General features: G+C 48.2%; 1 protein-coding gene across 1 annotated transcript in view; it reads left to right on the plus strand.

The window, feature by feature from the left end:
* The window catches only part of NT5E (5'-nucleotidase ecto), a 48,962-nt gene that overhangs the window by 25,962 nt on the left and 9,423 nt on the right, over window positions 1-13,577 (plus strand). The window contains exons 4-5 of the mRNA XM_059401020.1: window positions 11,858-12,055; window positions 13,315-13,469. Of these exons, the coding sequence (XP_059257003.1) occupies window positions 11,858-12,055; window positions 13,315-13,469 (353 nt within the window). The remainder of the gene's footprint in view (window positions 1-11,857; window positions 12,056-13,314; window positions 13,470-13,577) is intronic.

The following is a 13,577-nucleotide window of genomic DNA, read 5'->3' on the forward strand; positions in this document are numbered from 1 at the left end:
TCCTGATTTGCCTCTACACCATCTTAAGTGCCTCCTGCCTCTTCTAGCACCCACTGGTCCCCTGCAGACTTGCGGTGTGACTGTCAATTAGTGTGCCCTGCTGGGCCCGAAAAGGTTCGGCCACCATGCCTGGCTTCCCAGTAATGCTGCAGCCTTTGCTTTTGCCCCTGTCATTTTGTTCCAGCCAGTGAGGTCCTGCAAAACACTATGTGCCTCTTGCTAAGCAGATGAGTTTAGTTAATGATGAATGACTGGATGAAAGGAAGATTTGGGGATGAAAATTGTGATTTGTTTATACATAAATCTTGAATTAGATCATTACAGCCTCTGAGAACACTGCTCCTAAAGTCTTAGTCGTTTATCTCACATTTCGTGGTTGCTTAGCAAGGTTGCTGTTCTCATGAACTTGTTCTCCTGAAAATAGTCAATTTTGATACTCGTCATTTTGAGGGATGATGAACTTAACAATTAAAGGTAATTCTAGGACAAAGGAGGAAGTGAAGCATATTTGCTTGTTTAAATAAATTGTCATAGCCTTAAAAAAAAATTCCTCTGAATTGTTTTTGGGATTAGCTTAGCTTAAGTTGAGGTTAAATATGATTCATTAATAAGAGTGTAGTTGAGGGGCTGTCTGGGTGGCTCAGTGGGTTAAGCCACTGCCTTCCGCTCAGGTCATGATCTCAGGGTCCTGGGACTGAGCCCAGCCGCAGGAATCTCTACACAGCAGGGAGGTTGCTTCCCTCGCTCGCTCTCTCTGCCTGCCTCTCTGTCTACTTGTGATCTGTCAAATAAATAAACAAAATCTTCAAAAAAAAAAAAAAGAGTGTAGTTGAAATGATACATCCTGGGGGAGGCACCTGGGTGACTCACTTGTTAGTCATCTGCCTTTGGCTCAGGTCATGATCCCAGCGTCCTGGGATCGAGCCCCATGTTAGGCTCCCTACTCTCTCCCTCTCCCATTCCTCTCCTTCTCCCTCCCCCACTCCTCCTGCTTGTGCTCTCTCTCTCTTGCTGTCAATACACAAAACTTTAAAAAATAGTCATCCCAGGCACCTGGGTGGTTCAATCAGTTAAGCCTCTGCCTTCAGCTCTGGTTATGATCCCAGGATCCTGGGTTGGAGCCCAACATCGGGCTCTCTGCTCAGCAGGGAGTCTGCTTCTCTCTCAGCTTGCTGCTCCCCCTGCTTATGCTCTTTTTCTCTCTCAAAAATAAATAAAATCCTTAAAAAATAATAATAATACTTCCCTTGGAATTTTATGGCTTGCCATGCACAAAACCCAACACACAGATACACACACACATACCTAAAAGAAAATTTCACAAAACACCCAGATTCCGCTTTATATTTTCTGTTATTTAATTGGTTTAATTCTGGTTACCATGCATTAAATTAACTTCAGTGTACTGTAACTAGACCATTAAAAACAACAACAACAACAACAACTCAGCTTTTAATGAGGCATGACAGAAACAGTGCATGAACCGCTCCCCCAGCCCATCCCCCACCCCACAAATGTTGAACATTGTTCCAGGTTCTTCTGAATACAACCTTTGTGCACATGGAGATAACCTGGTATTGTCTAACTATTCTCATGTTGGAATGAAGGGGAGAGGAGGTCCACCCAACGAGGCTTATAGAATCTTCAAGTTTCAAGGGATGAGGGCTAGTGCCCACATGTTTTCTCTAAAGGAACGAGATCCTAGAGTCATGAATTGGTCCATAGTGTTGCCTTTGGAGAATGTAGTAAAGTGCGAGCAGGTTGACAGCTGAAGCATGTACGCCAGGGGACTCTATTCCCCATGCAGCCCTCAAAGGCAGACTCAATGTGCTATCTGTTTGCCTCCTGCTGTTTGAACTGAATTTTGGATTGTGCCAGTCATTCTGGCTACCTGTGGCTTTGGGTGAGTGGAGACGTTAGTTTCTGTATCTGCAGAATAGCAGGGGTAGAACTGCCAAGTCTACGACCCCCTGCATTCTGACATACTGTTCCCCACAAGGTCATCCATGCAAAGAGCCTGATTGCTTAAAACTTTGGGGAAATACAAACTTTTTTTTGTACAACGCCTTATAACTTCCTTAGGTTGCTGCCGTGAACTTCACGGTACCTCTAACTTCTCTGAGGCTCCCACCTCCAGGCTCTACCACCCAGGCCCCTCCTTCTCACTGTCCTCTAGTGGTCTCTCAGCCACTCCCCAGCTTCCCCCAGCTTGTGGTCTTCTACTCTGCCCCAGCTCCTGCCTTCGTCCCAGCAGAATGTTCCATGTGGATGGCTGACCCCATGCGCAAGGTTCAGAGTCTCTTGACCCTCTCAACATGTGACTGTCGGCTCTACTCCATTTCAGCAGCATCACATGTGAGGCTGAAAGTGGGTCATCATCTGGGATGGCTCTTTCTCTGGAGCCCCACAACCACCCTCCCTTGTCACGGCCTCCTGGCTTTACCTTAGAGCCTCTCACCCCATACTCCTTGGAGAGCTGGCCATCAGCCTTACAGAAACCTCCATCTCATGGGCTCCTCTCTCCATCCCAGATCAGCAGGCTTCACATCTCTCTCTTGTTGACTTGATCATGTCCATTAGGGATTCTTGGCCATGTCTGTAACTGACACGAGGAAGGCAGGTGCCCAGGACTGTTGTGACTCTTAACAGATGGATCACCTTTTGAAGTAAGATTTCTTTATTTGACCATTTTTCATTGAACACCTTATTTTCATTGCTTTGAGACATAGACACACATTTGTGGGACATGAAATTCAAACCACTTTGTTTATTAGAGACCTTAAATGATTTAAAGAGCCACAGGATTTCATTCTCAAAACCAATGGGGTTCACCATCATATAAATATGACAGAGCAGGAAAAGCTAATGCTTGCCCTTCCTGCTGTAGCTAGCGGCCAGACACCGGGTGAGGGGAGAGACTGGCCCTGCTTCACGGGAGTCAGTGAGATTAGGGTGAAAGTTTTTATTGTTGTTTGCAACCATTGTTCATCTCCATTAATTTTCGTTCTTGAAGTTCAGATAATCTTGTGTTTTCAAACAAGAAAATGGGCTCATTTTTTACCACATCTTCAGGACAGAGAAACCCTATCCAACAAAGAACGGTTTCCTTTGGGAATCAGTGAGAACTGTGGTTTATTAAGTGAACTGGGAGAACCAACCCGAGAGCAGAGGTGTAGGCTTGTTTCAAAGATCATGTCCTTGGGGGCACAGGAACTCGTTCCAGTGGTCACTCACTCAGGACCTTTCCGTCAACTTCTAGCCACACCTTTCCACCCTCAACACCGGCCTCCTTCAGGGAGCAAAGCCAGAGCCCTCTGGCTAATGACTTTTGCAGCCACATAACACTCATCCGCCTTAATCACATCTCATGAGACTACATTCCAAGATGAAGTGGAACTGTCCAAACTCAGAACATTAAAAAGAAAGAGCATACAACATGGTCAAGGTCATTTGGCAGTGTTGAGTTATAAGGAAAGCTAATGGCCAACAGTTGTGAAATCATAAACTCATTCCCATTGCAAAGTACAAGTCTCCTCCTGGGATTACAATTCATGTCGCCCTAACTTTGCCTCTTACTGATCTTCTGAGATCTCCTTTTTTCCACCCTCACCGGGAAGCAGCATGGGGTGTAGAAAGGACTTTGGACTCCAACAGACCCCTTTAGAAAAATTATCCCACCTGTAATCACCTGAGAATTGTAAATCCCAAGCTGATTTATGAGGTCACTCCTCTAATAATGAAAAGGCTCTTTATCATGCAAAACTTGGAAAATATTGGAAACTTGGAAAATATTTTCTGGCCCCTCCCATCTGATAATTCCTTGGGGATCTTATGTTTGTCCTCATTTCCTTGATCCTAATTTTTACTTCTGCTGAATTCTCAGTCATCTATGGCCTTGCCTCTCCCAAACGGTTCTTATCTATCCATGAAGTATGTATCAAATATGGGAAACTGACCTTTCTTCTTCATCTCCCCCAAACTCCATCCATCCACACGAGACAGCTTCCCTTCAAGTCTGCCAGTCATCACAGGGGAGTGAGCCACAGCACAGCACGACCCCTCCCCTGCACTGGACCCTCTTCAAGGCCCCCCTGCCATTGCCTCCACAGGGCATGCCTCACTGGTTGACGTTTCTTCCTTAGCCCTCCCCACCTCCCAGTCTGCACCCAGGCCCCACGTTGGTATTCTCCTTTGAATTACTCCGCTCTGCACCCCTTGGATCCTCAGCTACCCCTGACCCTCGGAATTCTCCCACTGTTTTGAAGCAAACCATCGCTCTCTGTTTGTACTCCCACTCCCATCCACGCCCATGTCGGGGAGCCTGTTGTCCCAGACAGAGGAGAGGAGGAGATGAACAGGGAGACAGATGTACCTACACAAGGTACACCTGCTCTCCTTGTCACCCTGCTGGAAACTTGACCTGTCACAGTCGTTTAAGCAGAAAATCCTTTCTCCCTAAAATGGATTCTGCCACCCATGACCCTCTTCTTGTTTTCCATACATACGTATATTGGGTTTTTTAAAGATTTTATTTATTTATTTGAGAGAGAGACATAGTGAGAGAGAGCATGAGAAGGGAGAAGGTCACAAGGAGAAGCAGACTCCCCTTGGAGCAGGGATCCCGGTGTGGGACTTGATTCCAGGACTCCAGGGTCCTGACCTGAGCCGAAGGCAGTCATTAACCAACTGAGGCACCTAGGCGCCCCATGTATTTATTTTTTGTTTTTTTGTTTTTTTTTTTTTTAATTCACACAAACTATATTGATCATTGCCATAGGGTGGCAGGACTGTGAGTAATTTTTTCTTCTCCATTGGCCAAATAGGCTTTCATGCTAGTTTTACTTAAAAAAATGTTAAGGGGCTCCTGAGTGGCTCAGTGGGTTACGCCTCTGCCTTCGGCTCAGGTCATGATCTCAGGGTCCTGGGATCAAGCCCTGCATCAGGCTCTCTGCTCAGCAGGGAGCCTGCTTCCCCCTACCGCTCTGCCTGCCTCTCTGCCTACTTGTGATCTCTCTGTCAAATAAATAAATAAAATCTTTTTGAAAAAAATGTTTAAACCTCTCTAAGCCCTATAACCTTAACTCTTCTTAACTTTGTTAAAAGAAACTCTTCCACAGCCAACTTAATGATTCTTGAATCAGGCAGGATCCCATCTAGCAGATAGAAAGAGCCGTACGAGGCCAGAGAGACTTACAGATCAGAGTAAGCAGGAACAAGTTACATGAGGCATTTGCTGATTGGTTACAGCAGGGTTACTTTCCTTCCAGGGAACAAAGGGAAGTTTGGGAACAGGCTGGGGAACTTGTGCTGAGCGGGCCAACACCAGCTCTTTGACCTTGGCTGGCCTCTTCTGGGACAGCTGAGCACAGTTAAGTGTTGGTTTGCTGGCCTGGGGCTCAACACCAGCGACTCCATCTTGGCCTAAACTTGTTACTTTAACAACTTGAACTATTGTAAATACTGCTGTGAAATAATTTTTTAAAAGGAGGTGTATACTCAGTTTGAGAATCTGAGCTACATACATAAAGGACCAAATGTACCTTTTTACCTTTAAAAAAATAATAAAAAAACAGGAATATGGTGCTTTATCCCAAGCAGGCTGGCAGTGTCTTACTCAATTGTCTTATCCTCAGTTTGTACATTTCGCCCAGACCTAGAAACATCTACGGTTCTGAATTCGTCACTGCTAATCCGGAAGAGAATTTCCAAACACTCTTGTCATGATTTGGAAGCAGACTTTGGTCATGTCAGATGATCTCCAGGTTCCCAGAGACAAGCTTGTTTAATTTGTGTCCTCCGCGCCTGATTGCTTACTAGTGTGAATGACATGAATGATTTGCAAGAATCAGCTGTGAGGAGCCCTGACTAACCAGAAACACAGCATTTCATGTCCTGTATAACCACTCTGGGGATGCCTTCTCCAGCTAAAGGCTGACTGTCCCTAAAGAAATCTATCAGGTATACATTAATTTATGGTCATATATACCTCTTTTTTAATCTCAAGACCTAAAGTTATTACTTCTGAAAAGAGCACTGTGAGTACATGGAATGACAAGAAGGTCATGCTAAGATGAAAACCGTCTCTCTCTCCCCATCCCATTGCTGTGGACTCTGCATTTTAACAGGCCATAGTGATAGAACAGTGTTATGATTTTTTTTTAATTTGTCATATGAAACCCTGCTCTATAATGTAAAAAGTGAATGGGAAGTCTGGTGCCTTCCCGGCACCAGAGTACAGGGCCATAGGGACGGCGAGATGCTGTGGTGAAGAGAAGAGGATCACGGACGGCTGGGGCACCCCTCCTTCCCCTGCTCTGTCTCCATCAAGCAGCCTCTCCTGACCTTGTGAAGAGACAACACAGGCCTTAGGCCTGGCCCTGCGGAGCAGTGGAGATCCAGAACACCAGGTGCCTGTCGGCGCTTGGTAAATATTTATTGAATGAGGGAATGAATTTGCGGTGATCCCTTACCCTGCCTATAGGACTCTCTTACTTGCTCCAACCCCTCAGGACTGGGTAAAGCCCACAGCCCGGCCTGGACCTCACGAGGGGTTTGTGCCCGCTCTGGGTACCGCTCCAAGACTCGTCGTCTCCTTCAGACCTCCCAGCCCTCACTGAACATCCAAGAGCAAGAATGTGAACAGTCAAAGCCTGTGCAAAACGGAGGGACGGAGTCCAGAGACGGAGAATGTCAGCGGCCCGTTAAGTCCCCTCAAGGAAACAGGACAGCTAGCATGTTGCGGTCTGGAGCAGAGATGGCTGAGGACACTGCAACTCACCCCTCTGATTGTGGAGGACCTTGGCTGGGAAGGCCGGAGGAGCCCTCGGTCCTGGACCCTTGAAGCTGCTTCTGCAGCAGAGGCAGGGCACAGAGCCGCAAGCCTGGCTGGCTGGGAGCTGGGGGCCCGGCGGCCAGCCGTGTCCGCCCTGTAACCTGAAGAGAACTCATAGCAGGGAGCCCGAAGCCAGAATCTGGCCCCAGGGTCACCGAAGCCTGCACAACCTGAGCGGTCTGCTGCACGGCTCAAGTCGCCACCTGATTTTCTGCGTGCTCATGTTCTCCGTTGCTTACTTAAAAAAAAAAAAAAAAAAAAAGGTTAAACAACTTTTGGGTCAAACCACTAGTCAGATCTCTTGTTTTACAAATTTAGGAAATAAATATAGGCCTTAGGGGCTAAATGTCTCTCTCAAGGTCATGAAACCAAAATCCATTCTCTTGACTCCTAGCCTGGATTCTGCTTAACAAATCCCCACTCAACTCTCAGCTCTTTAGTTAAGAAAATTGAATTGAGGGGGAATTGGGGGGCAGGAGGGGGCCACACAGGCATTGCTCCCTTTACATATGGATTTCACTACAGGGAGAGTGTAGAAGTCTTGTCTGGTCCCTGGAAAAGCACTGGCTAAATGGCTCAAGCTTAGTCATTCAACAAACACTCATTGAGTGCCTTCTCTGTGCTAGCGAACTCTGGAGACATAGCAGCCTCTGACTCCTGGAACTGGTCTTAAAAGGGGTACTGACCCTCATCCAATTTTTCTCAGTATGCAAATCAATCAGTCCTATCATATGTATTTACAAAGCATGCTGTGAATGGAGAAGCCCAATGTTAGGAGAGCATATATAGGAAGACTTGACCAAGACTGGGATGTGCGCACACAGCCTTCTCCTGAAAAGCTGACCCTTGGGCTAAGATCAGAAAGACATCCAGGAGCTAACCTGTCAACAGTGATCACTCATCTGTATTGACCTGAGTCCGCTCGCCTGGCTGCGTTAACTTCTGCAATCCTCCCAGCAAGCCTGTAGGTCAGTATCTTCTCCATTTTAGAGATGGCTGAGCTGAAGCGGAGTGACAGAACAAGCATGCATGTCGGCCTTTGGCTCCAGGTCACACCCCATACTTGAAGCTTCGGTGGGTGTGGCCCGGGAAGGGGAGAAGCTAGGATCGTTGCCGCTGCTGTGCAAGACAGATGGTCTAGAGGAAGCCAGCAAGACAAGAAAGGGCCCCATCATCTAGGTTATGATGCTCACGTTTCTCCTAAGACAGTAGGAGAACTTTTTTTTTTTTAAGATTTTATTTATTTATTTGACAGAGAGAGAGAGACAGTGAGAGAGGAAACACAAGCAGGGGGAGTGGGAGAGGCAGAAGCAGGCTTCCCACTGAGCAGAGAGCCTGATGCGGGGCTCGATTCCAGGACCCTGGGATCATGACCCGAGCTGAAGGCAGACGCTTAACGACTGAGCCACCCAGGTGCCCCAGCAGGAGAGCTTTTGAATCAGGGAGTACGTGGTCATATTTACATTTTAGAAGATCACTCAGGCCCGCTGTGTGGACATGGGATTAGAATGAGGCAAAGAAGAAGCATATAGACCAATTAGGAGGCCTTTGCAGTAACCCAGGCAAGAGATGATGCTGACCAGGAGTGTGGTTTCCCTAAGGAGATGTAGAGAAGTAGGCAGTCTCTAAGTAAAAGAGATCCAAGTCCCTTAGAAGCAATCACATGAGTATACTAATGACTGATTATTTTTATCCAGTCTTTTCACAGGAAGTTTGGAAGTTCTTTTAATATGAGTATACTTGACACACCATGTTACTTTAGTTTCATGTGTACAAAATAGAGGTTCGGCATCTCTATGTTATACTGTGCTCCCCACAGGCGTAGACCCCATCTGACACCATACAACACCATTACAATACCATTGACTGTATTCCCTTTGCTGTGCCTCTTATTCCCGTGACTTATTCATTCCGTAACTGGAAGCCTGCATCTCCCACCCTCCTTCACCCATTTTGCCCATCCCCCCCACCACCTCCCTTCTAGCAACCACCAGTTTGTTCCCTGTATTTAGAGGTCTGACTCTGCTTTTTGTTTAATTCATTTGTTTTTTGTTTTAGATTCCACATGAGACTGAAATCATGTGGTATTTGTCTTTGTCAGTCTGACTTATTTCACTTAGCACAATACCCCCTAGGCCCATCCATGTTGTTGAAAATGGCAAGATGCCAACCTTTCTTCGGGCTGACTCATATTTCGTTGCGTAGAGGTACCACACAGGAAGCATGGAATTTCTTAAACTGGTTCCCCCATACATTACAACTGTGGTGAGAACTGCCTTGAAACTTTCTGTAATTCATTCAGCCAACTGGACACCATCTCAAAGGCTTCCTCCTTGGCACCTCTGCCACCACGTGACCCAGTGTCTTGGCCCCTTCTGGCTACTGTGGGCGGCTGTCCAGGCCTGTACTTGGAACTGCCACATTCCCAAGGAGCTGCTGTGGCCAAGTCTCCTAGGGCAGGGCCCTGATGGTTCTGTCAGGCATTTGCACTATGCTGGGAAATGTCCCATTTACCAAGTCTAAATGTCAGCTCACAGTCCCACGGTTTCTCCACCTTTGGTTCCCAGATTATTTATTTGCTCCATGGCTGAAATCGAGTTCTGGTGACTTTCCTGCCAAGATGAAAAGTTGGTTTTTTAAAGGCAGATGAGTGGCTCTGTGTGGAGCACAGAGTGTCTTTGGCTGAATATGATGCTACGGAAAATGTGGAGCCGTGGGTTGCTTTCTCTGCCATTGCTGTTTTGAGCTTGCCAAGTTGAGGGGAGCAGAGAGCCAAAACGGACTGGCTACTGCCTCAGCCACTGGGAAGCATCCTCCTTGTTCCTGATTAAGTCCCTTTAAGAAGCAGATGACATGTGTTAGGTTCTAACAAAAGGAACTTCAAGGCCTTTCAGAAGGATGAGGCATTTGACCCTATTGTTGAAATCCTGTAAGATTCATTTTAAGTTTGGTTATGTCTGTGTTAGTGAGGTAGAATAACAAAGGCTAAAAAAAGGTCAGGCTTGCCCTTCTCTTGGAGTTTCCAGGAAACTCCCAGTCCTTTCTGAAACTGATTTAGTGCCTTTTCCTCCCAGACTGTGGGGGAGGGGGAGATGTTGGGGTTCTGCCACCTTGTGGACATTTTGGAAACTGCACCTCCCAATTGACCCCCTCCATCCCTGGGCTCAGAGGAGGAACCACTGTCCCTCACCTTCCCCAGGTGAGGTGAGAGAGGCCTGCCACACCCCCTGGTCTAGGCTCCAGCACAGAGTAGAAGGAGGACGATGACCGTGTTAACCTTCCCTGCTACCCCGCGATGCATGAGATCATCTGCAGCTATTAGAGCCCAAGTCTGCCAGTTACCTGTGAGGCTGGACACTCCACTGGAACAAGCCCCACACTGGGTTGCAAGTCAGGTGCCTTCATCAAAGTGAAATTCCAAAATTCTTGCCTTTTTTCCTTTTTTTTTTTTTTCCAGAGGGAGGAAGAAAATGAAAAATTAAGGTTGGCACCAGCTGTTTCCTGCATGTGAGGGGCTGGTATTTGCTACACTTCTGCTCCATGGGGCTTGAGCTGGAATGGGGCCTGCTCTTGGCACAAGAGCGGGGAAGGAGCAGGTTTTTTGCTGTATCCAGCCTAGCTTGTCTTACATGAAAGGAGAAGCCCAGAAGCAGCCTGGTGTATCCTCTGGGCTCACATTCGATTTAGTAAGGGGCCTCTGGTCACCAGCTCTCGCGGGTGTTATGAGACTAGCAGCAGTAGGTTGTGTTGGGTAGTGGAGAGAACATAAGGTCCCGTGCCTCCCAGCCCTGCTTTTCTCTATACTCTCCTTCACATGCCGGACATACTGCACATAACACACATACCAGTGTGACCTTGGGCACGTTGCCTGTGACAATCAAATGTTCTCATCTGTAAAGTGGGGACAGTAATAGAACCTGCCTCAGGAGTGCTTAGAAGATGGAATGAGGTCTAGGGGCCAACTCTCAAAACTGGCCAACTCTCATTCCTGGGCCCTCTAAACACCTAATAGGAAGGACTGGCCCAGGGTGTGGGGAGGGGGGCAGTGGTAGAAACAGTCATGGGTTCAAGGGTATCTCTTCTGTAGTCTCTGATTCAAACAGCCAAAGCAGGTCCTTGTCGCTGTGGTAAGGTGTGCCCGGAGGAGGTTCACAGTTACAGAACTGAAGCCTGGCACGTGACGAGGGGCCAGGGCCCCTGCTCCATGCGACTGTGTGCAAGTGTTCATGTACGTGTTTAGGAGGCAGCGGAGAGCCCTTCAGCCTCCAGGTGGTGGGGTAGCCCCCAGGCTGTCCCCAGGAGAACCTCTGAGACAGAGGGCAGCAGAGCCTGGCGCGTGTGAGGTCTGGCTAGGTGAGCAGTGTGCACTTTAGTTGGCTGCCAGCGAATGAGTCTCTTGCAAAAGGCACCAGAAGGATATAGATTTTAGCAGCAAAACCTGAGGACAGGCTTTGTCACTTCTGCCCATTCTCCAGTAAGGACTCTGAGCTCTAGATCGGGGGTCTAGGGTTTCTGAGGTGGCCATCCCCTCATAAGGGAAAGAAAGATGTCTTTGTTTTCTACTCTGTGCCAAGTGCTATGCTAGGAAGTTCAGACATGTAAACAACTCAACGGCCCTGTGAAATCGGAATTGTTATTTCACCCATTCTACAGGTGAGGAAACTGAAATGCAGGGAAGTGATGTGGCTGGGCTGGTCTCCCCGGCTGCTGGGAACGGAGCCCAGGTTGGCTGGAGGTAGGAGAGTCTGAGCAGGACTGCCTTGTGGTGTCCGCTGCTGCACCAGGCACGGGACCATGGACTTGGGAAGAGCTTCCTGCTGCGTTGAGAGTGTAAGGATTCATGTGCCAGAGGGCCTTTGGAAACAGGGACAGATGCCCCAGCATGCCTCTAAAAGACCAGCTCCGTAGGGCAGCAGCTAGCAAATCCTCCATTCAGAATTCCTTGTCATCTGCCCAGTGGTCTGCGGACCCACAGCCAGCCGTGTACAGGGGCGGACTTGATCAGCTTCGGCTCTTCTCTTTTAGGCACACCACCTTCCAGAGAGGTGCCGGCTGGGAAATACCCATTCATAGTCACGTCCAACGATGGGCGGAAGGTTCCTGTGGTCCAGGCCTATGCTTTCGGCAAGTACCTAGGCTATTTGAAGGTTGAGTTTGATGAAAAAGGAAATGTCGTTGCTTCCCATGGAAATCCCATTCTTCTCAACAGCAGCATTCTCGAAGGTACGTGAAACTCGAGGGAGGGTTCCACCAATCCAAAAATTAGATGGCTGGACTTGTGTGGTTAATGTTTCGGGACAAGACTCTGGTACCGTTGTGGGACTGAGTTCTCCCTTAAGTTTGCCCTCTTCATGGACAAGGAGATAGAAAACACACCCAAATGCCCCAAATCCCATTTGCTTCCCCAAGTCCTCTCAGCATCAGATACCGTGTCCCTGCTTTCTGTCCCTTTTCAAGCCTCACCTGGGCATGGGAAAGCTCTCACCTTGGGTCCAGAGGAGGGCAGCTCACGGAAGCAAAGGGGTTCCCACTGTGTGGAGCGGGGCTCCAACACCAGCCTCCCACCGCCAGGAGGAGCATGCCTGTGGCAAGTTGCCCAGTCTTGATGGGCTTCAGTTTCTTTCTTTATCGGAGGAGGGAATGTCTTTCTTTTTTGTCTGGGACTCAGATTAAAGTACATCTTATGTCCTCCATTTGCACATAGTCCATGTGACCACACGCCTATGTCACTGTCACCTGCCTTTCACTGCTTACGGTGATCAGGGAAGAGAGGAGGGTGTCCTGCAGAGCCTGCGGTCACAACACAGACCTCTCAAGAGCCAGAAGGAGAGGCTGGGACCACACCGACCGCAGAACCTCAGCAGGCCCTTTATACCTGCACTGGATGCCTTTGGTCCTCCCCCCAGCCCTCTTGTGCCACCACCACTAACATTATCCCAGGTGGGCCCACAGGGGCTCGTGCAGGTGTGATGAGTTGATGTTAAGCTAGTCAGTGCATCTGGAGCTCCTGGCTGGCTCAGGTGGTTGAGGGTCTGACTCTTGGTTTCGGCTCAGGTCCTGATGTCGAGCCCCATGCTGAGCGCGAGTAGGGCTCTGCTCAACAAGGCGTCTGCTGGAGATCCTCTCCCTCTGTCTCCCTCCCATCCTCTTCCCCGACCCCAGGCATGTGTGCATGTACTTGCTCTTTCCCTCCCTCTGTCCCTAAAATAAATAAATCAATCTTTTGAAAAAATTGAAAAAATTGCGGGTCGGGGCAATACTCAGTGGATCTTTAAATTAAGATCCATTCCTGGTCTTACTACCAAGAAATGGAATTTTCTGAGGAACTTCCAGTCAAACTAAAATGTAGACAAATTATGATAAAGAAATGTATAGTCACAACAGGTAAGCTAAATGATCTTTGATCCCTTCTCCAAATTGTAGGCCAGCTTGAGGCCTGCCTTAACTGCAGGCTGATCTTCTTTTTCTTTGCATGCTTCTAGATCCAAGCATAAAAGCAGACATTAACAAATGGAGGATAAAATTAGATAATTATTCTACTCAGGAATTGGGGAAAACAGTTGTCTATTTGGACGGCTCCACTCAGTCATGCCGTTTTAAGGAATGCAACATGGGCAACCTGATCTGTGACGCTATGGTGAGTGGTCCTGGTGCAGGCCCTGTGCCTGGGGAGCGGGGAGGGAGCGGGGAGGGAGCGGGGAGGGAGCGGGGAGGGAGCGGGGAGGGAGCGGGGAGGGAGCGGGGA

This window comes from Mustela nigripes, chromosome 5 (assembly GCF_022355385.1).
Source record: "Mustela nigripes isolate SB6536 chromosome 5, MUSNIG.SB6536, whole genome shotgun sequence".
In the NCBI taxonomy this organism is placed as follows: Eukaryota; Metazoa; Chordata; class Mammalia; order Carnivora; family Mustelidae; genus Mustela; species Mustela nigripes.